Here is a 27,193-nt window from a genome sequence, read left to right as displayed (position 1 = left end):
ACTATTTTGTTTCATTTCATCATGAAGTTAACTGGAGCACAAAGTTAACTGGATCTGGTTACAGAATAGAAGAACAAAAAAATGATAATAGACTGTAAGATAACTGGAACAGTCGAATTCCAAAACACTCATAGGAAACAAATTCATTCAGAAAATCACAACACATAACAAATAAGATGATTTCAGAAAAATACATGAAGTTATAAATGAACTGTAAAGCAGCTCCTAGTAAGTATAGGTTCAACAACAGTAAAAAAAAAAATCAGGTACAAGGAAAAGGAAACAACACCAAATAATGGAGAGATGTTACTCAGATAAAACCAAAAGAGCAAAAAGCAATCCACAAGGTCTTGAATTCTAACATAGTAGAGAGTTGTGAGATTATTGAGCTAGTTGAATCCAAAAAGTCATGGCTTTACAGAACAGAGGTTTCAAGAAGAGGTAAGTTTGAGCAATTGAGAGATCATGGCAGCCACTTATTTTCTTGATAAAATCGAACCAGCACCTGCAAATATGACACCACTAGCATCTTTTTAATATTGTTTGCTATTGATACATCAGATACTTCACCATTAGGACAAAGCAGAGTTGAATGTAAAAGATAGCAATGTACTTTCATTGACACATTTGTTAAAAAAATCTCCATTTTTTTAGATAAATGGCCTAAGAAAAATCTATTTTCAGACTATGAAAAGAAATGTAGGGATTAAAACTGAAAATTGGATACATATTATGTTACAAAAAAAGTATATCAGAAGGCAAATATAAATAAACCAATCACAAAGGTAAATTCTCAATTACATAAAACATTATATATTAACTATTAAAAGAGAAATTATAATGATATACTAATATGTTCTATAAGTAATAATGAAAAGGTAGAAAATAAATTTATAAGAGATTATCATAGAATGCTGATATAACTCAATTATTATACACCTTTTGGAATGGAAAGCATTTTCCACTATAAATGCCGACAAATTAATATCTTTGTGACCTCTTTCCATTCACTGAGTCTCTTTTTATTCCACCATCTCATACACTTTATTTATCACTTTCTCATTTTTCTTCCACCATTATTTTCCATACTCAAAATGTGTTTCAAAACCACAGCAGCATGCAAGTCTTATCATATGAAATAAGAAACTTAACATCGTGATTCCATTCCATGCATACCAAATCAGCCATATGGACTCACCACATCCATTTCACATAAGTTCTTCTGATTTTCTCACACATCAACCAGCATGTGATAATAAACTTCTTTAATTGAGATTCTGAAAATATAATACAACTTTTCAAACATGGATTATATGAGACATTGTCCAAATGTTAATAACTAGTATATAATAACTGATTAGGGACCACAAATATATAATGCTCCTCTGTTTTCCAGCCCAAACTTGGAATTTTGATGGCTTATTTAATTATAATTATTATATAAAAAAACATGATAACATAATAAATTAGTTATAATTTTGTAGATAAATTAACACAATGAACAGAGGCAGTACAGAAGCAGCAGGGGTTGAAGGAGTGGAAAAAAGGACAGCTCCAAGAGGGTGCTATTGTTACCCAGCGTCTTTTTTTTTTTTTTTTTTTTTTTCAAACGCATTCATTAAACACATGATTGAGCATTAATTTAGTAATTTGGGAAATTTTAAAGTACGTTGCTCAACTCTTAACCTTGAAATAGACACTAATTAAAACTTAGCAACCCCCATCGAGTTTTCTCCATGGTGACGAAGTCTATTCTCCATCTCAGCCGAATCAGGCCAAATGATATTAGGCTGTGGTTTCCTTCTTTATTTAATCTTGGCTAGCTCTTCCCTTACCACTCCAGCCTTCTGCAATATCAAAAATTATATAAATTGCTATGAATACCTTTATTTAGACTAAAAGCATCATGTGATCTATACAAACTAACAAAAACAATGAGAGTTCTGAGATGGTTGAGCCACTCGAATTTAAAAGGCATCACTTTACTGAACAGAGGTTTCAAGAAGATGTAAGATTAAGCAATTGATCAGAGATCATGGAAGCCACTTATCTATTCTTGATAAAATAGAACCAGCAGCTACAAATATATGACAGCACTACACATTTTTTTAATATTGTTTGCTACTGATACATCAGATGCTTCTCTATTAACACTTTCATTGATACAAATGTTAAAAAAATCTCTATTTTTTTTAGATAAAGGCGTAAGAAAAATCTATTCCAGCCCATATAAAGAAATGTAGGGATTAAAACCGAAAAACTGGATACATATTGTATTACAATAGAAGCGTATCAAAAGGTAAATAGAAACAAAGCAGTCACAAAGATAAATTACAATTTACATAAAACATTATATGTTAAATATTAAAAGAGAAATTATAATGATATATTAATATGTTCTGTAAGCAATAATGAAAAAGTAGAAAAGAAATTAAGAGATTATAATAGAATGCTGATATAACTCAATTATTGGACTCCTTTTGGATCGGATACCATTTTCCACTTTACATGCCCACAAATTAATATCCTTGTGACTTCTTAGTTCTTACCATTCATTGAATCTCTCTCTGTCCCAGCATCTCATATCTTATCAGTTCCTCTCTTTCTTCCTCCATTCATCCACTTTGCCTCTCTCTTCTCAACAGTGAAAATGGCCGAAGCTTTAGTCACTATCGCAGCTGATGGGATATTGAAAAAGGTGTTGTCTATTGCTGCCGGAGAACTAGCCATTGCTTGGGGTTACGAAGAAAAGCTGACCAGCCTACACAGAACATTGGACCTGATTCGTGCCAAGTTGCACGATGCGGAGGGAAAAAAGGAAACAGAGGCTGTGATGGTGTGGCTGAAGCAGCTAAAAGTTGTGGTGGGTGAAGCTGATGATGTGTTGGACGAGGTTCATTATGAAATGTTGAGGCGTCAGATAAAGAAACGAGATCAGGTGGCAAGAAAGGTACCATCTCTTCCAAGCTTGAAAAAGCTTTCATTTCGCTGGGAAATGGGTCATAAAATAAAAAACATCAATGAAATGTTGCTTAAGATCAATACAGAAGCAAACAGCTTAGGATTACAAAATGAGCAGTACCCTGTTGGCCCTGTTCCAGATCGCCTCTATCGGGAGACTATTCCACATCCAGAAGAATTCAAAATTGTTGGAAGAGATGATGATGTGCTACATATCATAGATCTTTTAACCAAACCAAGAACTGAAGAAAAACTTACAATTGTTCCCATTGTGGGAATGGGCGGTATTGGGAAGACAGCTTTGGCTAAGTCGGTCTACAATGATAATATAATCGAGCAACATTTTGATGTGAGAGCATGGTTGTGTGTGTCGATTAAGGTTGATATCATCACTCTTCTTGTAAAGATCTATGAATCTGTTGCTGGACAGAAACCTGAGTCAGACTCTAAAGTCAATTTAATTAAAAGTCTTGAAGAGAAGTTGGGATCAAAAAGATATTTTCTGGTCTTGGATGATGTTTGGGTTGAAGAGAGGCCGTATTGGGAAGAGTTTAGGAGATGTATGTTAGGTGTAAACTCACAAAATGGAAGTGGCATTCTTGTCACTACACGGAAGCTTGAAATCGGAACAACTGGAATGAAGGCTGATTCATGTCTTTTAAAAGGTCTTTCTGATGATCATTGTTGGGACATCTTTAGAGAAAGAGTTTTTGTGGCAGGCACATCACCGTCTCCAGAACTGGAGGAGATAGGCCGTGAGATTGTAAAAAAATGTGGTGGTTTACCGTTGCTATTAAATGTAATAGGTGGCATGTTGGCAAATTACAGTGATCCAGAGAAGTGGTTGTCCATCAAAAATAGCAAGGTTTGGGATCTGGAAGAAGAAAGGGATAGAGTTCAAAAGAGTTTGGAATTGAGCTTTGATAATCTCCCAAATTCTATCGTCAAGCAATGCTTTGTGTATTGTTCCATCTTTAAGAAAGATACCGTCATGGAAAGGGAAGAACTGGTCCAACTTTGGATGGCTTTAGGGTTGGTTCAAGCAGATGAGGAAAAGAACAAGGAGATGGAGGATGTGGGGAATGATATTTTTCAAATTTTGGTCAGCAACTCGTTGTTCCAAGATGTTGGAAGGGATAAATATGGTCACCTCACTCATTGTAATATGCATGATCTGGTGCATGATCTTTCATTATCACTTTCAAAACATGAAAACTTATGTCTGGTGGATGCGACTAATGATGATATTGCATGTATCCCTCAAGTTAAACATCTTTCATTATCACTTTCTTTTTACCAAGAACTGAACGAGGATGATGAATTCAAAGCCAAGGTTTCTATGTTCTCTGAACGGGATACAATGGCTAGAAATTTGCATACACTGTTCATCAATGGCAAAGTTGAGAAGAAATTTTCATTTCAACCGTTAACATGCATGCGAATCCTAAAGCTCAATAGATGTGAGATAAAGAAGATAGACGACTCACTTGGAGAGTTGGTGCATCTCAGGTATCTTGATTTGTCAAGTACTAAAATCCATGTTTTGCCACAATCTATTGGTAAATTATACCACTTGCAAACTCTGAAGTTGCAAAGTTGCTATAGTCTCAACAAGTTTCCAGAATCCATGAGAAATTTGATCAGCCTAAGATTTTGTAAATCTGTAAAAAGCATTCCCAACAATATCGTGGGACAATTGACTTCTCTTCGAACGTTAATGCCTAATTCCTTCAGCGTGCTTAGAAATAAGGGACATGGTATTGAAGAGCTGCGCCATTTGAATAACCTTACTGGAAGCCTCTGTATTTCACATCTAGAGAACATCAATAGCAAAGAGGATGCTGTCAAGGCAGATTTATCTAGCAAGAAAAATTTATACGAGATTGAATTCAATTGGACTTGTTATGATGAAGTTGGCAACAGAAATGACAAGGAAGTATTGGGAGGCCTGCAAGCCCCTGGAGCTGTGAAAATATTGACAATTAAAAGATTTTCTGGTGATAATTTTCCAGAATGGGTAATGAAGATGGCAGTCAATATTGATAGGAACGAGACGCCCCTTGACAAGCTGGTGTCAATCAGATTAGATGGATGTAGGAGATGCCTCTCTCTTCCGACGCTTGAGCACCTACCACATCTTCTGGATCTTGAGTTGATTAATATGGACAACTTAACATGCTTAAGGAGTTCAGATGTTACTGGATCAATGATGCCTTTGTCTCCATCTTTGAGATCACTAACACTGGATGGTATGAAAAGACTAGAAAAGTGGATAGATGGAGCAACCAATAGCTCAAAAATGATATCACCTGTCCTTCAGAAGTTGTCCATTGAGAATTGCCAAAAGATTATTCTCTTAGATGAATGCCATCCCCATCCTCTTGTGTCCTTGAAGATCCAGAACTGCTATGGTCTGGAGTATATTAAGAGCATACAAGGACTTACATCTCTTGAATCTTTACGTATCGATAACTGCCCTAGTCTTTTAGGAATAACCAATTTTTCTGGTCACAATTACCCGACATCAGTAACGAAGATGGCAATTGATATTGAACGGAAATGGACGCCCTTTGACAAGATCCTGTCGATCACATTATCTGACTGTTGTAGCTGCCTCTCTCTTCCGACGCTTGAGCACCTTCCACATCTTCAGGATCTTGAGTTGATTAATATGGACAGCTTAACATGCTTAAGGAGTTCCGATATTACTGGATCAACAAAGCCTTTCTCTCCATCATTGAGATCGCTCCGACTAAGAAGTATGAAAAGACTGGAAAAGTGGATAGATGGAGCAACCAACAGCTCAATAATGATATCGCCTGTCCTCCAGAGCATGGATATCGAGAATTGCCCAAAGATTGTTCTCATAGATGAGTGCCATCCTCATCCTCTTGTTTCCTTAAAGATATGGATATGCAGAGGTCTGGAGTACATTAAGAGCATACAAGGCCTCACATCTCTCAAATCTTTAAAAATTGCCATGTGTCCTAGTCTTTTAGGAATAACCAATTTACCCAACGAGTGTCATTCTTTGAAGACTTTGGAAATTACCGACTGCGGCAAACTGACTTCCTTGCCTCATGAAATGTTTGACTCTTTTGCTTTCTTGAAAAGGTTGGAACTTGGTCCGTTCTCGGAGGAGCTCGATTCTTTCCCAAGTCTCCAAGGCATCGAGAAGTTAAGGAACCAGCTTCACTCGTTAGAATTGTACGGATGGGATCATTGTGAGTCAATACCTGAAGAAATACAACACCTCACCTCACTTACTTGGTTACGCATATTTAGATTCGGAATACAAGAACTGCCTATGTGGTTAACCAACATGTCATCTATTCGAGAAATGAGATTCACTGTTTGCAGGGGGCTGGATGAAGAAAAGGTTAAACAGGGAGCACCACGGGAAGCAAATGTTGTCAAATTAGATAATTTGACTGTAAATAGATCAAAATGTTAATTAGTTATTTGAGTGTGTTGGTGTATCATTCGTTCCTTTTCTTGTTCAATTATAAACTCTCCCCAGCCATCCAACTGTATGAGAGATCGCTGTTCAACAATTTAAAGAAACAAGTAGAAATATTGTTGAGTAAAAGTCCAAACTTTTGACTTCTCTCAATTATCACTTAAACCTATACCACTTCTGGTTGCAATTAATCAACCAACTTTGCAAGCTTCATTTCTGCTTAATTTTCTTGTATGATTGTTCTTCATTGGAATTTTCTTGCATGATGGCTCTCATTCATTGCAACTATCCACAGCAGATATGGTTTACAAAAGGTTTGCTAGCTAGTCAGCATAAGCCACCAAAAGATGGAATTTCTATTTCATTCTATTAGGATAGCAGCAGCATTGTCTATCAACATTGTGAAAAATTAATGCTATTTCCTTTTTATGCATGCTGCAACATAACAATAAACCAGCAGAAAGGATAACACCAGCATCAAGCATGATAAATAGCCTGTAACTTAACACCATAAATTGAAACAGAAATCAATATAGATGACCGAACTCAGAAAACTATGACAACAGAAAACTAACTTCGAATATGTATTAAGTAGGTATATAAACCAACTTGACATGTAAAATTTATTTACAAACAAATGTCAACACATTATGGATGAAGACACTCTTTTAATTTGTTTGAACGCAATAAACCATAGTAGCAAGCATTCTTTATTTAAAAAGACAACAGAAATCCGAAACTTTCATGAGTAAGCCAATCCACTCAGATACCCTGGTTTTACGCCTTTATCTGCTAAAAAAATCAACACTTCTAAAATTCAGTATAGTGGAAGAGGCATCTACTCTGCAATATGTTTGGTAATAAATGGATATTAATTGTGCATTTTCTTTGTGGGTTGCTGCAGAATGAAGTTCCAAGCAACTATAGCACATATCCATCCTCACCCTTGATTAGATTCATCACTAGATATGAGAAGTGTAATTTTGGAAAATTAAGGTATCAAAATCAATTCTTTTAAAGAATCAAGATACATACATAAAGCCACCCACGTCAATATACATACTTGTTTAATGGTGGAAATGATCAGATTGTGAGTTAAAATAGGTAAACCTAATGTTAAAATTGACTTCAAATCGACATAACTGAAAGACAAGTCGGTCTCATCTTAGCCGGCCACTTCAAAGTCGCTTCATACCTACAAAGAAGAATCACAATAGCAGCGACTCTAATTTTAGATGTCAAGGCGTTTTGGTCGCTGCCTCACGAAATCGAATCGAAGTCATAAGCATCATATGGTTGATGCACTGGTTAGTTTAAGCGGCTTGCTTGATATTTCAGCTCCGTCTTCAGGCCGCGTGAATGGCTGAGGCGGTCGGTTTGCTGGTTGCTTCCTGAGACCGCGACGAGGCCGCCTTAATCCCCATCGGCTTCACGCGACAAAATAGACCCTGATTTCTCAATTTACCCAAATCAGCCCCTACAATTGTATTTCTCCTTATTCCTTTGCATTGTAAAACACTAGAAATTTGTCCGCATTTTGCAGCTGGTTTTACGTGTTTTTGTTGCATATTAGGGAAGTATAGAAAGGAAATCATATTATCAATACTATGAGGGCGGAGGATAATCATGAAAGTCTAAAAAATGAAAATATGAAATTGATATTTTATAAAGTTAAAGGTGGAGGGAGTGAAAGAAATATTTAAAAAAATAGAGGGATGAAAGATATTATTTTATAAAATAGAGGGGTTACAAGTGACAAGTGATAGATTATACAAAGTTGATGGATGAAAGATGAAGGGGTGTGAAAGTGATATTTAAAAAAAAACCATAGAGAAAAAAATATATATTATTTTTACAAAATAAAGGGTTTGCAAGTGATGGGTGTGACAGTTTATACAAAGTTAAAGGACTAAAGTTACAATTTATGCATTAATATAATTGTACCATGTGCATGAAAGACATGTATTTTTGTGCATTTCTTGGGATATGCATTTGAAACGCTTTTACCAGTTGTATGTTGCTACCGACTAATGGATCATTTGTGGATAGTTGTATTTGCTCCTTGATGTTGGTTTTGGGCATACTCGGGTCGTTACTTGCTCCTTGAACCGACCCGGGTACTCTATTAATAACCAATTTAAAATGTGAGTCATATATATAAGAAAATATTACTTTTTTGTTTGTCTAAGATGAAGGAAATATTATTTTTTTGTTTGTCTAAGGTGAAAGTAAAACTAAAAGAAACATTAAGGTCTAAATCATTTCCGAAGCACTCCAAAAAACAACTCCAAGAACTTTTGTTTTCACTTCAACTATAACATACTATAGCGGGTAGATTCCATTATTTGAATCAAGGCTCACATACATAGATTCTAATGAGAAATCAACCCTTTATGAATCTCTTAATAAAGTATTTGTCGACCTTTTGTACTAAAGACACCTTTAAGGTCTAGATAATAGTCCCCTTTAAAGTCCAATGTAGCATTCTAAAAATCACAACAAATTTAAACTTTTAAAAATAATCCATAGTCATAAAATGTTTACAAAATCATTGTTTCCAAATTTTTTATCAATATCAGAGAATCCCAAAATCATAAAGCCATAACAATGGGAACGACTCTACCCTTTGCAAAACTAAGCAAGGGCTAAAGGCCCTTAATTCCAAAGGGCCCTCAATTTTAAAGCTTATTATGTTATATATATATATATATATATATATATATATATATATATATATGTGTGTGTGTGTGTGTGTGTGTGTGTGTGTATTTCTTGGGTTACATAGATAAGTTGAAGCTTGGTTTGGTGGTAAAACCATTGGTTTGTAAAACTAAAAGTCTCAAATTCGAAACTGGTTGCTTACTTGAAGGGCCCCGATTTTTTTATTTGCTTAGGGCCCCCAAATTCCGGTGAGCCACCCCTGCATAACAAAGGATGTGTATGGCCACACCTTCACTTTCCCGCGATCATCAAAAGTACCTAGAAGTACTTGAAACAATAAACTAAAACTGTAAGCCAAAGCTTAAATAAGTTTCCCCCAAAGTACCACCACACAAACATATAACATATACAAACAAATGTGTCGGGTCCAATCAACCATCGGGTTGAAATACTCTAGACCTAATCATCCAGGTCTGGTCATCATTGGGATGGACTACCCCAGGTTGGAATTCCAATATGCAACGGGTCCAGTCATCCTCAGGATGGAATACCGTCGGGCCCAATCAACCATCGGGTTCGAATTCCCCTGTCTATTAGCTCACGCACATGGCAGCAAAGCCTCAACCACAACTCAAAATAGGTGCACATATAACAGATAAACATATATCCAACCAAAAAAACTATCAGATACATCTAACATATCACTACAACATATCAATATAATATCACAGAGCAGGATATCCAATCCAACGAGTTAGCCTTGCTGCCTTCAACCCATCTGTACAGCGAGGAAAACTCACCTCTCAATCTGAACAATAGCTAAGGAGGTCCCGACTCCAAATCTAAGCTCTAACCATCACCAATCCAACCAAATGGCTAATTCTCAAACATAATAAAAATGCTCAAAATACCCTTAAGTTAAACTTGATCAACCTTGGTCAGAGTTAAGGTGAACACCATAGCTGAGTCAACCCAACCGAGCCAACCTAACCGAGTCGACCCAACCGAGTATGCGGGGCGTACTGGGTGCTTGACCAACATACCAGGCGTTGACTGCGTACACACAACGTACCATCTAGTAAACCCAGCGTATGCACCATGTTCATCCTTTTTCCATTTAGACCTTAATACTCCACCTTTTCACATCCAAAATTAGATCCAAGGGTAAAATGTCCTCAAGAGCCATAAAGTTTCCAAAGTTATGGCTTTACATGTCCATAAAGTGCTTAAAACAAAAAAAAATAACTCAACACCTTAATGCATTAAGATCTTCTATAGTTTGCATGGAGTGAAACTGACTCTAAAAACCACATTTTTATGACTCATGACTCCTCCTAGGGTTTGAAGGACGAGTTATTGGGTCAAGAACATGCCATGCTCAAAAATCACCATTTTAGGACCAAAAAGTGTCTTAAAAGAACAAAAACCTAGATCTACAAGATGGAGTAATCAAGATGCACACTTTTTACCTTTTGAAGCTTACAAGAAAGAGATATCAGATCCAAAGTGATTCCCAAAAGGCTAAGCTCTCCACACCACTCTCTTCTTCTTCAAGAACACTTCTAATCACTCAAAAGGCTCTAAAATACTCTCTTTCACTTAGGGTTTGCTTGGGGATCGACTTCACAGAGAAAGACTGAATAAGAATGAGGTGTGAGTCTATAATGGGGTTTAAATATGAGCCAAACCCTAAAAATTAGGGTTTGTATGATCCTTATGCACGCCTTGAGTACGAGCTGTACGCCCAACGTACTAAGGTGCTCCCTAGTACGCTCAGCTTACACATGTATGCACCGCATACTCCCGAGGTCCAAAATTACCAAAATGCCATCATGGGTCCTTATAACGCCCTGTTCCGAATCTCTTTCCTAATTCGGGATCATGGCCTGAAGACCATTTATCATAAGGCTTAGGGCCTTTGGAAAAAGAGAGATCTAGACCCATTTGTGTAACAGCCCAAAATCTCAAGTATTGTTTAATTGCATTTTGGGGTGTTTTAAAGGGGAGACTCGGCGAGTTGGAGCCAGACTCGCCGAGTAGGGTCGCAGTTGTGGTCGCGGGTTCGCGACTGGACTCGACGAGTCTAGGTATGGACTCGGCGAGTCGACACTGTTCAGCGGAAAACCCTAGCCGTTCAGTGTGGGACGTATATAAGGGATCTTATGCCGTCGTTGTTCGCCTTTTGGCCGACTGAGAAGGATCCTAAATCGGTTGTGGGCATCCAGAACAAGGATTGAAGATCATTGGTGATTTGAGGAAGTTATTTTCCAAGAAGGAGAAGGTTTTGGCTAATGGGACAGCAAGGGAATCACGTTTTGAGGCTTGGGGACACTGAGAGTGCATGATTCAGGTAACCTTTCGGATTATTTTCTGTTATGTGAATGTGTGCACGGATTTAGGGTTTGTGAAACCCATTTGGAGATTAGATGGATTGTTGTGTTGTTATCCAACGTTTATAACCCTGTATTAGGACCCTTAGAGGTCCAGAAGGTCCCATGTTTGTATATTCGGGAAAATATGTATCTCAGGAAGCAGTTTGATCGACTGCATGGCGTGGACTCGCCGAGTCGGATGATCAGACTCGGCGAGTAGCTTGAAGATTCACTGGGACTCGCCGAGTTGTTCTTCAGACTCGGCGAGTGGAGTCGGGGTGGCCCCACGATTCTTCCAGGAGTAACTCGTCGAGTCAAAGAGGATACTCGACGAGAAGAAGGGGAATCTTAGAGGATTGAAGGACGACCAGACTCGCCGAGTCGCCAGGGAACTCGCCGAGTCCAGTCGAGTTGACAGTGGACTGTTGACCAGAGCTGACCGGTGTGATTTCTTAGGGTCAGTTAACGTGGAAGATAAAAGTATTAATAAGAGATATATGATGTTACAGGGAGCTTGTAGCTCGGAGGATCAAGTGCAAGGGATTTCAGGAGTTGCTATCTTCCAGTGTCCGCGAGGTGAGTCTTCTCACTATACTTCACCCGGAAGGGTTTGATTGTGTGACCGGAAGGTCAAGTATGTTATGTGTTATGTTTATATGCTATAAATGGAAAGTTAGCTGCTACGCGTGATATACATGTTTATATATGGGCCGGAAGGCGAAGTATTATGTGACAGAAAGGTCAGGTATGATATATGATATGTGTACTTTATGTGTTAGAGTATGTTACGGGCCAGAAGGCAGGTTGATATATGATATATGTGCTTTATGTGCTAGAGTATTTGTATTATGTGTTATATATGTGTATGGGCCGGAAGGCAATTATTTATGGGCCGGAAGGCAATTATTTATGGGCCGGAAGGCAATTATCTTATGGGCCAGAAGGCAATTATCTTATGGGCCGGAAGGCAAATATCTTATGGGCCGGAAGGCGATTATCTCATGGGCCGGAAGGCATTGTGCAGTGGACCGGAAGGTCAGGGCCTGGAAAGGCGTACGTGCGTAAGGTGTAGATTGGGGAACTCACTAAGCTTCGTGCTTACGTTGTTTATGTTATGTTGTTTCAGGTTCTTACAGTAACGCGGGATGGCAACGGTTCGATTGTACACACCGAAGAAAGAGTTGTGTTTTGGAGGATCCTGGTCTTCTATTATAATGAAAATGAAACTATGTTTTGTAATTCGAATGTGAATAAGATTTTAAACAAGTGTTTTTAACATTAAATTGATTATTTAAATGAAAAATCTTGTCTTGAAAATCACGGTGTTACAATTGGTATCAGAGCCTTGGTTTGAGGGATTCGGACGCGCCTACGGGTAAATCTGGACTCAAACCGAGGAAGTAAGAGAAAGTTTTCAAATAAATAGTTTTCTAAAAAGTGAATAAGAGTTCAAAGAGAAAGCAAGAAAGAGCAGTGTTATACAATCAGCCAGAGCCAAACGGTGATTTCCCAAAATACCCTTACTTTTGTGTTATGAAATATTTATTATGCACTTTGTGAGATATTATTGCATGCTAGAGACAGGTTAGGTATTGCATATCTTAGGACTAGAGTGGGTTGAATTGTGATGCCTTAGCATAGGGCTTGTTGTTATATGTGCGTTATGCTTTTGTGTGTATGTGATGAGTGAGGGTATCTAGTTAGAACGCACGAGGGGTAGAGCTACAGAGTACAGTGGTACTTCCGAGGATGAGCCGAGAAGGTGGAGCTATCAAGGATAGGGAGTCCTATGTATGCTTCGATGCTCGAATGCTGCTTGCTTCGTGCTTTGTGGAGTTCTCGATGATGGGAGTCAGCTACTAAGTGAGTATAACGATACTCAGGAGGTAGATGGCTGGCATCATTAGGAACTCTTCAGCAGCTGATAGCAAAGAAGTGGGGGGGGGGGGGGACGGCGGAAGGGACTAGGGAGTAAACCTAGCCAGATGAGTGCGCTGGTAGAGTAGAGGATTTCGCTGGAGAGCGAGCACGCGTGAGGGGATTGGTGAAAGAGTAGCTCGATCAGCTACTTAGGAACTCTGGGATGGTCCGTGTGGAAAGTATGGGTAGATGTGGCAGGTAGTATGGGCCCGTACTACTGAAAGCAGAGGACCCATACTTGATACAGGGAGCATTCTGAAGGTCCTAAGGAACGGAATGAGGAGTGATGTCATGGTTCGAGCACCATACATCGGAGCAGATTGCGGGGTGATGTTATGGTCCGGGCACCATACATCGGAACAGATTGAAATAGATGTTGTGGTTCGAGTGCCATACGTTGGAGCAGATGGAGGGTGATGCTATGGTTCAGGTACCATACACCGGAGCAAATTGAGAAGGGATGTCATGGGATGAGTACCATGGTTCGTAGTGGATGATGCTGGTGACTATCTTGTTATCCGGTTATGATCGATGAGGTAAAGATCGGACGCTATGGGTTTTAGGCCAGTAGATCATGATTGAGGATGGAGAGGCGTTCCTTGAGGGGAAAGGCGAGTACCTATCAGAGTATTGTGGTAGGGAGTTAAAAAGAGAGGAAATTTCGGTTGGAGTCGAGAAATCAGTCGATAGAGGAGAGGTCACCTTCTAAGTGGGTAGTGCCATTTATGTTCGTGTGCAAGACACGAGAGGTCTGGTGTTTTAGTTTTGGATTGGGGTACACCCTGCAGGTAGTTATCGATAATGATTTCCCTCAGAGCATCAGGTGGCGGGTGTGCCGCGAGGCAGTGATTTACCGTGAGCAGACAGTCAGTTGGGACTGAGGTAGTCGAGAACCACACCACACCTAATTGAGAATAATAGGTTGTGTTATAGTGGTAGCCGTGAAGAGTTCAGTCGAGTTTTGCAGTGCAGAGAGTTTTTGTCTATGTTGAGAGTGAGTTCCTGTCCTTGGGACAAATCCGGCGTTGGATATGGGTTGATGAGTTGAGATGAGAGAAACGATGATTTTGCGGTGCAGTCTACGAGTTAAAGATGTTATCGAGCAGTGCAGGTGCTTAGTATTAGATTGGTATGGGATTTGGAAAGATTAGAGGCAGCCGTGATGAGAAGTTCTTGGAGAGTTAACCAGAGGTTCAAAGTATAGAGGGTTGATTGATTTCATAAGGGGAGGGACTATTGGGCGTTGCATAGCACTTTCCTGGAGCAGGTACGATTCCGCTGGTGAAAGATAGTCGTGGGTTGATGGTATGCTAACTAGTGACGGTTCGAACCCTAGTGGGGGAGAACCGGGTACAGTACGTAGAAAACAAAGAATTGCCAAGAGTAGTTATAAGTGGAGTATAGAGATGCAGTAGGAAATCAGGAGACCAGAGGTGTCGATGATCGAGTAAAGGGGTCAGAGTGAGTTAATGCGGGAAGTACTTGGGGAGGAGAACGAACGTATTCATGACAGGTGATTGGTGTTGTTGCAAGAAGATAGAGGATGATTGGGCAGTCAACTTCCGGAGTCGGTATGCGTATCCTTGTTGGATTTTTGTTTGTAAAGTTTGAGGTAAGGATAAGTTATTAGATGTGTAGAGATTCTCGTTACCTTTCCGTGGGTATAAAGAATGTCAAAATTGGAATTAGAGCGAAGAAGTTATGCCCGTTTGAAGTTTGGTCGGTTTTGGGCTATGGTGTGACAACCATCAAAATTCGAGTCGGTTCTAGATTTGATAAACTTAGTTGCACGTGTAGGAATGACACATACTATACTTAGTAACTATAAAACTAATTTATAACCTAATAGAAACTTGGAAACAATTAGAAACAGTGGATAGTGTACATAGATTTCACATTGATATGTGAATTCTACAACTACTTAACTGTAGTGACTATACATATCCAGGTCGCTCATTGACTCGAACACCTTTTCGTGAATCATATACACACATCATGAACTTGACCTAGTGGTATAAATTAGGTCTGAGTTTCGTAGGAACTTAAGTCAAAGTTGAAGACTAGGACTAGTACACTTGATTCCTCAATTTCGCTTGAATCTCGGAATCACTACATAGAATGCCAATAAACCGATAAAATAAATTACAAACATTATTTATAACTATAAAAGAGTTATAGTACCATAAGATAATTTGAAATTTCAAAGATTCAATTTATTTTAATATCCAAAGATTTATTAAATCCCAGAACCCTAAAAAGTCCTAAAAACTTAAATTTACAAAGCTTTACATTTAAAATCCCATGGAAATTTTTATAAACCCTATATTATCACATTAAAATAATCAAGTTGGTAAATATAATCAAGGAACTTATATTTAGTGTACCAACATTTACCCTTAATTTATAAGTCAAAAACCAAGGTTTTATGAATAATATATAAGTTAAGGTGGATATTTTATAAAAATTTCATAATTTTATAAAATATATGAAATTTATAAAAATGGAAGAGAGGGAAACCCTCTCCCATCCCCTAAATTTCATTCTATCTCTCCCACTATCTCTTTTTCCAAATTAGAAATCATTTAAAAATTTTTTACACTCAACCATCTTCTTCACTTCTCAATCTCTCTCTCTCTCTCTCTCTCTCTCTCTCTCTCTCACTCACTCTTCAAATCCCCAACACCATTTTCTCTCTTCCTCTCTCTATAACCACCAAATATTTCCAGAAAATGAAGCCAAAGACACACCTTAAACTCTAAATCTTCATTATATAGGGTTGTTCTTCAAGGTAATCACGGAAATCCTTCAATCTTCATTCAAAATCTCAAGTTTTCTTACATATCTTCTTCTTCTACACCATTCTATGGATAAATTATGAATCATATGTTCATAACCATCATTTTTATGATGGTGGAGGTAGTATTTCACCCAAAAACCAACATGCATGTGATGATCTTCGAGCTTAGAGGCTTGATCATCAAAGTATGTTGTTAAAAAACTTTCAAATAGGTTTATAAAGGATTTATTCCCAAATAAACCCCTAAAAATTATTTTATGTTCAAATGTGATTTTTCCCAGAATCCAATCAACAAAATGAGATGTTCTACAAAATTTCAGAAAATAATTCATTTTTCTCGAATTATTATAATTATTGCAAAAAAATTGGGCAATAATTCATATAAAATAATTTCGGAGGTCTATAAATCCTAGGTAAATTCATGGATGACCCCTAAAGTGAATGATAACATCTCAGTAAGTTTCATCGATATTTGTTACTGTTTGCTATGGTTTTGAATTTTCTTTTTCTTTAACTCAAATAAATCATAAAACCACTTTAAGGAATGTGAAAAGGCTATATATGATTTTTCGCAGATCCTACCTAATGTGGAGTACTCAGAAAAATATTTTCAGAATTTTTCATAATGCGTTCCTATTTTTTCCCGGTTTTTGTATTTATAATGGACTAATAATGGGAAATATATTTGTACTCATCCAAAATTCATGAAAGATTACCAGAAGACCTTAATATATATTAGAATTCTAGATAAAAAATTTGATGATTTTTCTATTTAGTATAATATTTTTCTCTTATTTTCTAAGATTAAATACACTTAAATCCACAAAATCAGATTCCAGTAGATAAAAACCACGTTTGGTATTTTTCTCATATTATTTACACTGTAAATGAAGTTTAAAAAATCTTTTGGTAATTTACTTTAACTTTTTAATAATTATTCTCCTATTAATGATTATTTAAGAGGATAAAAAAAAGTAAAATAGAAAGACTAATTGAAAAATATCTTTTATATTTTTCACAACTTTTACATGTATAATAACAGTGTTACAAATCCATTTATTCCAATTTTTATTAGAATAAATGAACAAAAAACATAAAAGCAGGTTAAACAGTTTAGAAATCCATTTTTATATTTTTCCTAGCTTAAGTATGTTGAATGGCAGTGTCATAAAAAGTTTGGGAATTTTTATCATTTGGATGCTATTTTTCACGAATTTATATTGTTATGAAGGCTTAAATTTTTTGAAAAATAGTTAATCATATCAAAAATTCAAAGAAAATTTTATGAAAGACCTTTACTGTGTTTGGAACAAACATGTAAAATTTAATGAATTTTGGAAACTATTTGATAATATTTTTTGATTTTAGGAGTTAAAAACACCATTAAATTTATTGAAATACTCTCAATTAATATTACAAAAATATGGAAAATAATATCCAAAATTATCTTAATCACATGAGTTATAAATTTTCACCAGTTCAGAAAAATGTTTGTAACTTAACAATATTAAATTTTGACACATTATTGGCATAATTCTATTGTAATAGTAAATATACTAGTATTAGATTTCAATTAGAGACTCATTAGTGTGTAACATCGTTGTAGGAAAACGATAGTGGTACGAGTGGAACGTAGTTCAAGACACCATTCGCATCATCTCAATACATATTGTGAGTATTCACACACTCCCTTATTTCCGGTTTTTATGTTTTGGGGTGGAAAAACATGTCCTTAACTATTTATGTTCGTTATATTTAGTTGACTCGTATAAACTTGATTACTATATTTTGCATATTGTGAGTATTCACGAATCCCTTATTTTCGATTTTTATGTTTTGAGTGGAAAAGAATGCCCGAAAAACTATTTATTGTTAGTTATATTTAAATTGATTTGTACCAAACTTGATTGCTATATTTTGCTATATTTTTCTATGTAGGTATATGCAACACGGAACATGAGAACTTATCGTCTTAAGTTCCTTCCCTTATATTTTACTCCAACCATTATCTCTTTGAGCCAATGGTCATTATGGATAGCGCTATTAGGAATTGACAACTCCTCACTCGCCCGATTGCTCGAGTGCATGATACCATATAATCTATGGAACGATAAGCATAGATCTTGATAGGGCATCAATCATAGGCTTGGTTGGGAACTCATTGTTTGCTCATACACATACAAACCTGTTACTTATTATAGCAATAAACTTTGTATCTCATTATAACAACGAACTTTTATTACTGGAAAATTATATACATGTTTTAGTAATGAAATTGTTTGCTCCTTGTAGCAACGAAATTGATTGCTCATTTTAGCAATGAAACTTGTTTACTCGTTTGAGTGACGAACTTTATCTTCCATGAGAATATGAACGTTGCATCTCATTTGGGCAACATACTTTATCTCTCATGATGACAAAGAACTTTGTTTTTTACAAACTTATCTACTCATTTTAACAATACACTTTTATTATTGGAAACTTTTATCAAAAATTTTATTTCAATTTATGGAACCAATATTATTTTGTTTATCTGTGAGTACTCACCAACTATTTTTATAGGTAACGCTCGTTTTACATGCTTTTTGAGGAATCATTGAGTAAGTGGCACCATCACTTTTAGGAGCATTCGTATGTGTTGTATTTCAATTTTTATTGTAATTTCTTTTAAAAGTTGTTCAAACTCATTGTAAATTTGTAATGATTTATAATAATATGGTTGGTGTTGTCTTTTAACTTTTGCTATGAAACCCTTTATACTGTCATGCCTCATGTTTCCGCTTTAGCGGGGTGTGACATATGCTGAGTACGTTGGGCTTACTAAAGCACCCTTGAGTACGCTAGGAGTACCAAAAGTATGTTCGGCGTACATAATCAGTGCCCAAACCCTATTTTCGTGGTTTGAGCCCTATTTAAGCTCCTTAACTCCCCCAAACCCACTCCATTCTCAGTCTTCACCCCTCCAACACCCGTTCCATGAAGCCCTAACCCTAGTTGAGCCTTTTATGGTAAAAGAAGATGTTTTTGAATGCTTTTGAGTATGCATGGTGCACCTTGGAGAAGAAGGAACTTCTTGGAGAAGTGTTGGTTTCATTGGAGCTTGTAGATCTGGACTTTGGTCATCTAGATCTAGCTTCTAGAGGTATAAAGCTTGAATCTTGATGATGCATTTATTATATCTAACTAGTTTTGGATGTTATGAGCTTTTAGTTATTTTAGTGCATAAAGTTTAGATATTGGAAGTTTGTGACCTTGTTATGGATAAAGTTGGAAACTTTATCCAACTATACATCATTTTGATTCGGATCTGAAAGTTAGAGACTTGTACTTAATGGAATAAGTTGAAAAAGATGAATTTTTGGGTCCCTTTAAGACTTAAAGTCTTTATTCTTGTTTGTTGGTACCAATCTAATGTAACTTTATCCATTATAAAGCTATTATAAACTATAAAAATGTGATCTTGGCCCTTCTATCCCTTCCATGCAAAATTTGTGATGTCTTTTTCGGTCAAGAACTTAGGGTTTTAGACATTAAGTGTTTTATAGCCATGCAAAGTCATAAAGTTGGGAACTTTATGACTTAGGACATCATTTTGTCTTTGGATCTGAAGTATGGACGTCAAAAGCTTAAGCCATTAAGCTCTTAATGGAGTTTTAGACCTTGCAATAGTACGCCCCGCGTACCTCCAGAGTACACCCCACGTTCGGAGTGGACTTTGGGCTCATTGTATTTTGGGCCTTTTGAGTCATCTTGGTCTAATTATTGGTCCAAGGGAGTATTGGGCTTTAGGATAAGGCCCATATGGGGGTTGGGCCTAATTTGGAAAATTGGGCCATAAAGTGGGCGTTTGTGGATTCTTGGCTTTAGGCCTTTTGGTGCAAGTTGAGTCAAGGGTAAAATGATCATTTTACCCTACGTTTGGATTATGGACTTCAGGCTGAGATTGCCTTGCTGGGTTTGCCCTATTGTGCCTTGGATGGTGAATTGGGCTTAAAGGAGTTGAGCCTTGATGAGGCCTAATGGCTTAGGGTCTCAGTTCTGGTTACTTGAGCCATTTTTGGGCCTAGTGTTGGGTTTAGCCTTGCTTAGTCATTGATTATGGTTTTGGGTTGTTTGGCTCAGTTCGGGAACTGGTTCGCAACAGCGAGGGATCATTCGCGTAGCGTTTGAGGTGAGTTTACTTACTGTGTTTAGCAGGTTGAAGACACCAATGTCGGCCCATGTTTATGTTATGCTGTTAAAATGCTAGCTGTCTTTGTGACTTTTGCATGTACCTATATTAATATGTTATTGGACTAAGGTTTGATGCCTCGCGAAGCCCGATGACTATTTGTATGTTATGTAGATTACATGTGTATGTGTTTATATGCTTTCCAAGCTCAGCTCGATGACCGAGCGGGGCCCGAAGACCGGGCGGGGCCTGATGATAAGGCGGGGCCCACTATATGCTTATTGTATGTTTGGTATGTGGTATTTGGGGAACTCAATAAGCTTTGTACTTACGGTTTTCAGTTTATGTTTCAGGTACTCTAGTTTTCAAATGAAAGAGCTCGGGTTGATTGCATACGAGAGAGCGAGAAAGACAGAGAGAGAGAGAGAGAGAGAAAGAGAGAGAGATAGAGTGATTTTCCTTTTGATTTTTTAAGTAAAAGAATAATAAAAAATTAAAGAAATTAAAAGAAAATACTAAAGGGGTATATTTTTCATTTCACATGAAAATATCAGCCATATGAAACAAAACAACACAAGGTATCCAAAATTAGACGTACAACCAAAACTTTACCGACTATTGACTAAACTTTTCCGACTAAATTGACTAAATTGTCAAACCACCGGTAACAATTTACAATTTTGTCTTGCGGATATTATGTAAACGGCAGATGGTACGAATACATTCAATTTGTTTTAGTATTTTCATTCCTCCACCCCTAACCGCCCCACCGACACAAAATATAATAATAAATAAAAAAATTCAGCTATCTCTCTCGTTGCCCCTCTTGGTTTTTAACTCACCGTTGCTGCCTCTTTACATATGAAATTGATTGGATAATGTGTCTGATGGAGATGCAATTGATTTTTGAAGTTCCGCTGACTCTCTCTCTCTCTCTCTCTCTCTCTCTCTCTCTCTCTCTCTCTCTCTCTCTCTCTCTCTCGGATGAACCACTAGAAGCTTTGTGTCTTCACTGGTGATATTCTAAATGGTAGTTTATTCATTTATGTAAGTTTGGTTTTCTTTATGATGGCAAATTGACCTGTTTGTGTGTCATTATTCTTTGCTTGAATGTGGCAATGGTTTGCAATACCAAATTGGTCAGGTAAGTACAAAGTAACCCACTTTTTTTTTTATGAACACCAAAGTGTTTGTTAAAATTCCCCAATGAAAAGACCTCCAAAGATTCTATGCTCCTTTAACATCATTGCATTCATTTTCCTTCTCTGTATCATAATATTACTTTTCATTTGGTGTTCATCAGGATGATTGTGATAGATAGAATACTTTTCATACAAAGTCATATACATACAAATACATATACGCAAAGATACATACATGATACATATTTCTTTCAAAATTATTTGGATTTTACTGTATCCATAGACATACACATTTCATACTTACATATACACTACTAATAATCTATCACATTATTTTTTCACTGGTTGGCAGCCAATTCAAATCTGATTTATGCATGATTTAGCACATTATTTGAGTTGTATTCTAACTCTCAGTGGAGAAGAATATAATCATGATTTTTTTCTTATGAGTGTAATTTTTTTTTTGTTAAATCGGTTCTTGAGTCATCTTTCTTTTCGATTGTCTAAATGTTTGGGGTTGGATTCATGGAGCAACTTTCATTTCTTCTTGTTACAAGAACTATGTTAAATGCAAGAAATATCAATGTAATTTTGTTGATTTGATTATTATGGCATCTTACTTTTCATTTTTTCTTACTACAACATTTTATTTTGGAAAACAAATACAAAATTATAGAAATATCGTCCAAATACAATGCAATTTTACTGCTATAGTTGTATAGCTTTTTCAAAGTTTATTTTACAATAAGAAAAAATGGAAAGTATAATGCTATACGTGTTTGAAGCTTTCATAGTATGAGACTTAATAAATGAAATTAGGATGCTAACACTACATTGAACTAGCCAACCTGCTAAACAACGATTGTATGGTTCTAAGAAGGTTCTCTTTTTTAACTTCGAAAATCAATTGAACATTTTCACATATAAAACTATATTGTTTAATTTTATCATGAAGTTAACTGGAGCATAAAGTTAACTGGATTTGGTACCAAAGAACAAAAAAATGATACTAGATTGTAAGATAACTCGAACAGTCAATGTCAAAAAAAAACTTCTAGGCGACAAATTCATTCCGAAACTCAGACCCAACATAAGTTGATTTCAGAAAGATACATGAAGTTATAAAAAGAACTGTAAAGCAGCTCCTAGTAAGTACAGGTCCAAAAACATTAAAAAAAAGGTAGGTACAAGGAAAAGGAAACTATACTAGAGCTACAAAACACACCCAACATCTGGAGCAGAGATAAAACAGAAACAAATAAGTATCCGAATGGAGAGATGTTATTCAAATAAAACCAAAAGATAAAAGCAATCCACAATGTCTTGAACTCTAAAATAGTCAGAGTTTTGAGATAATTGAGCTACTAACATACTAAATCTAAAAGGCATCGTTTTACTGAACAGATGTTTCCAGAAGATGACAGCCACTTAATGTTGTGTGCTACTGACACATCAGATATTTCACCATTAACACTTCAGGCAAAAGCAGAGTTGAATGTAAAAAAGTAACAATGTACGTTCATTGACGCAAATGTTAAAAAACTTCCATCTTTTTAGATAGATGGTGTAAGAAAAAACTATTCCAGCCCATATAAAAAATATAAAGATTAAAATCGATAAACTGGATGCATTTATATATTACAATAAAAGTATATCAGAAGGTAAATATAAATAAATCAGTCACAAAGCAGGTGAATTCTAATTTACATAAAATATTATATATTAACTACTAAAAAAGAAATTATAATGATTATAATAAGCCAATTGATTTTCCAAAGAAATGATACGTAAAGAAAATAATTCTATAAGTAGTAAAGTAAAAGTAGAAAAGAAATTAAGAGATTATAATGGAATGCTGATATAACTCAATTATTGGACACTTTTTAGAATGGATACCATTTTCCACTATACATGCCGAGAAATTATAATGATTCTCTTTTTATTCCACTATCTCTTCCACCATTCATCCATCCACTCTTCCTCTCTCTTCTCAGTTCTCAACAGTGAAAATGGCCGAAGGTTTAGCGACTATTGCTGCCGAGGGGATACTGAAAAAGGTGTTGTCTATTGCTGCGGGTGAACTCGCCATTGCCTGGGGTTACGAGGAAAAGCTGGCCAGCCTCCACAGAACATTGGACCTGATTCGTGCCAAGTTGCACGATGCGGATAGACAAAAGGGAACAGATGCTGTCATGGTGTGGCTGAAGCAGCTAAAAGATGTTGTGGGGGAAGCTGATGATGTGTTGGATGAGGTTCATTACGAAATGTTGAGGCGTCAGATAAAGAAACGAGATCGGTTGTCAAGAATGGTACCTTCTCTTTCAAGCTTGAAAAGGCTTTCATTTCGTAATGAAATAGGTCATAAAATCGAAAACATTAATAAGAAGTTGCTGGAGATTGATACACGAGCAAACAGTTTAGGACTACAAGTTGAACACTCTGCTGGCCCTGTTCCAGATTGTCTCTATTGGAGGGAGACTGTTCCAAATCCAGAAGAATTTAAAATTGTTGGGAGGGATGATGATAAACTACATATCATTGAGCTTTTAACTGAGTCAAAAAAAGAAGAAAAACTTACGATTCTTCCCATTGTGGGAATGGGCGGGATGGGGAAGACAACTTTGGCTAAGTTGGTCTACAATGATAAAAAGATTGAGAAGCATTTTAATGTTAAAGCATGGTTGTGTGTGTCGGTTAAGGTTGACATACACACGCTTCTCGCAAAGATCTATGAATCATTCTCTGGAAGGAAACCTACATCAAACCTCAAGGTCAATTTAATTAAAAGTCTGGAAGAGAAGTTGGCATCAAAAAGATATTTTCTCGTCTTGGATGATGTTTGGGATGAAGAGGGGCAATATTGGGAAGAGTTTAGGAAGGATATGGTCTATGTAAATTCACAAAATGGAAGTGCAATTCTTGTTACTACCCGGAAACATGATATCGGAACTCCTGGCATGCAGATGGATTCATGTCCTTTAAAAGGTCTTTCTGATAATCATTGTTGGGACATCTTTAGAGCAAGAGCGATGCCTTCACCAGAACTCGAGGAGATAGGCCGCGAGATTGCAAAAAAGTGTGGTGGTCTACCATTGCTATTAAATTTGATTGGTGGCATGTTGACAAATAACAACAATAGAGGGAAGTGGTTGGCCATCAAAAATAGCAAACTTTGGGATCTACAAGATAAAACGCAGAGAGTTCAAAAGAGTTTGGAGCTGAGCTTTGATAATCTTCCCAATTCTATGGTCAAGCAATGCTTTGCATACTGTTCCATCTTTGAGAAAGATACACTCATTGAAAGGGAAGAACTGATCCAACTTTGGATGGCTCTAGGGTTGGTTCAAGCGGATGAAGAAAGAGAAGTGGAAATGGAGGATGTGGGAAATGATATTTTCCAAATATTGGTAAACAATTCATTGTTCCAAGATGTTGAAAGTGATAAGTATGGTTACATCACTGGTTGTAAAATGCATGATCTGGTGCATGATCTTTTGTTATCACTTTCCAAACTTGAAAGCAAATGTGTGGTGGGTGTGACGAATGATGATCATATTTCTCCTGAGGTTAAACATCTTGCTTTTTACCAAAAACGAAACAAGGATTATAAATTCGAAGCCAATGTTTTTTTGTCAATTGGAAAGGATATGGTGGCTAGCACGTTGAATACATTGTTCTTCAATGGTGAAATTGAAAACAATGTTTCATTTCAACGATTCAAGAGCCTGCGTATCCTGAAACTCGAAAGATGTATAATAGAGGAGATAGATGATTCAATTGGAGAGTTGGTGCATCTCAGGTATCTTGATTTGTCATATACCAATATCAGTGTTCTTCCGGAATCTATTGGTAAGTTATACCACTTGCAAACTCTAAAGTTGCAAAATTGCCATCGTCTCAAGAAGTTTCCAGAATCCATGAGAAATTTGATAAGCCTGCGATATTGTAGGTCCGAAAAAAGCATTCCCAACAATATTGTGCGACAATTGACTTCTCTTCGAACACTAGTGCCTAATTACGTGGGCGTGCTAAGAAATGACCTGGGCCAGTTAAAACACCTCAGTGGAAAGCTCTGTATTTCGAATATAGAAAATTTTAGTAGCAAAGAGGATGCAGTCAAGGCAGATTTATCTGGAAAAAGAAATTTAAACGAGATTGAATTCAACTGGAGTAGCAATGAAGGTGCCAGCAGAAACGACAAGGAAGTATTTGAAGGCTTGCAACCCCCTGGAGCTGTGAAAATATTGACAATTAGAAGATTTCCTGGTGATAATTTTCCGCAATGGGTAACGAAGATGGCAATCAATATTGATGGGAATGAGACACCCCTTGACAAGCTGGTTTCGATCAAATTAGATGGATGTAGGAGCTGCCTCGCTCTTCCGAAGCTTGAGCACCTACCACATCTTCGGAGTCTTTTTTTATGGAATATGGACAGCTTGAGATGCTTAAGGAGTTCCGATGTAATTACCAGATCATGGAAGCCTTTGTCTTCGTCGTTGAGATCACTCCAACTATATAATATGGAAAGACTGGAAAAGTGGATAGATGGAGCACCCAACAGCTCAAAAATGATATCGCCTGTCCTCGAGAAGTTGGAAATTAATGATTGCCCGAATATTATTCACTTAGATGAATGCCATCCCCATCCTCTTGTTTCCTTAGATATTAGTGACTGCAATGGTCTGGTGTCCATTACGAGCATACAAGGACTTACTTCTCTTGAATCTTTATCTATCTGGAGGTGCCCTAGTCTTTTAGAAATAGCCAATTTGCCCAACGAGTGTCATTCTTTGAAGACTTTGGAAATAACCCATTGCGACAAACTGACTTCCTTGCCTTGCGAAATGTTTGACAGTTTTGCCTTCTTAAATGTGTTGAAACTTGGTCCGTTCTCAGAGGAGCTGGATTCTTTCCCGAGTCTCCAAGGCATCGAGAAGTTAAGAAACCACCTTCACTCGTTAACAATGTACGGTGAGGATCATTGGGAGTCAGTGCCAGAAGAAATACAACACCTCACTTCACTGACTAAGTTAACCTTAATAAGATTCGGAATGCCAGAACTCCCAATCTGGTTAACCGATATGTCATCTCTCCAACGTTTGAGGTTCTATGGTTGTAAGGGGCTAAATAAAGAAACAGTTACACGGGGAGCGCCGCAGGAAGCAACTGTTGTCTTCTCACTTTCTCCTCCCTTGTGATTCAATAATTGTACCGAGACATTTCTCTTGTTCAATTAGTGACAACTACTGAAGATGTGTAAAAGTCCAAACATATATTTTATAAATTTGATACTTACACTTTGTACTAAATTACTAAATATCGCAAAACCCTTCTCTCACTTATTCCTTACAGCTATTGACTTTTATTTGCAATTGATGGACCAATTTTTAAACATTCAATAGTGCATATATTTTTTCACCAATAATTCATCATTGGACCAATTCATTGCATGATGGCTCTTGTTCATTATAACTGATCATTTCTACTATACTACTAACATTTTGAATTGCAATATAAGATTTCCAAATTTCTCATCTTTCTTTGTGTTGATCTGCATAAACCATCGGTAGAATATTTTTTAGGATTATATACTTATCAATGCTGTCAATATTTTAATTTTAATGATGTATTAAATTTAATTTCTTCTAAACACAAATAAAATTACTCAAGATGTAATGTTTAAACTTTATACTGATGAGTTAAGAA

General features: G+C 36.7%; 2 protein-coding genes and 1 long non-coding RNA gene across 3 annotated transcripts; 2 read left to right on the top strand and 1 right to left on the bottom strand.

Annotated features, from left to right (window-relative positions):
* The first annotated feature begins 2,559 nt into the window (after positions 1-2,559).
* LOC145030948 (putative disease resistance protein RGA3) lies at positions 2,560-6,600 on the top strand. Its single transcript, XM_078979392.1, has one exon. The coding sequence runs from the start codon at positions 2,651-2,653 to the stop codon at positions 6,413-6,415; it is 3,765 nt and encodes a 1,254-aa protein (XP_078835518.1). The 5' UTR covers positions 2,560-2,650; the 3' UTR covers positions 6,416-6,600.
* A 386-nt stretch (positions 6,601-6,986) lies between these two features.
* On the bottom strand, positions 6,987-7,939 carry LOC145028874 (uncharacterized). Its single transcript, XR_013676236.1, has 2 exons — positions 7,617-7,939; positions 6,987-7,213 (listed from the first exon to the last, which is right to left on the bottom strand). It is a non-coding gene; the product is annotated as an uncharacterized LOC145028874 (long non-coding RNA).
* Positions 7,940-23,443: 15,504 nt separating this feature from the next.
* Positions 23,444-26,825, top strand: LOC145030947 (putative disease resistance protein RGA3). Its single transcript, XM_078979391.1, has one exon. The coding sequence runs from the start codon at positions 23,494-23,496 to the stop codon at positions 26,683-26,685; it is 3,192 nt and encodes a 1,063-aa protein (XP_078835517.1). The 5' UTR covers positions 23,444-23,493; the 3' UTR covers positions 26,686-26,825.
* The last annotated feature ends 368 nt before the right edge of the window (positions 26,826-27,193 follow it).

The sequence above is a fragment of the Lactuca saligna genome, chromosome 2, assembly GCF_052625555.1.
Source record: "Lactuca saligna cultivar CGN05327 chromosome 2, ASM5262555v1, whole genome shotgun sequence".
NCBI classification, from domain to species: Eukaryota; Viridiplantae; Streptophyta; class Magnoliopsida; order Asterales; family Asteraceae; genus Lactuca; species Lactuca saligna.
This window is presented reverse-complemented; position numbering and strand designations above follow the sequence as displayed.

Coding starts and splice junctions, on each gene's coding strand:
- LOC145030947 (XM_078979391.1), top strand. CDS start 23,494: ATGGCCGAAGGTTTAGCGACTATTGCTGCCGAGGGGATACTGAAAAAG.
- LOC145030948 (XM_078979392.1), top strand. CDS start 2,651: ATGGCCGAAGCTTTAGTCACTATCGCAGCTGATGGGATATTGAAAAAG.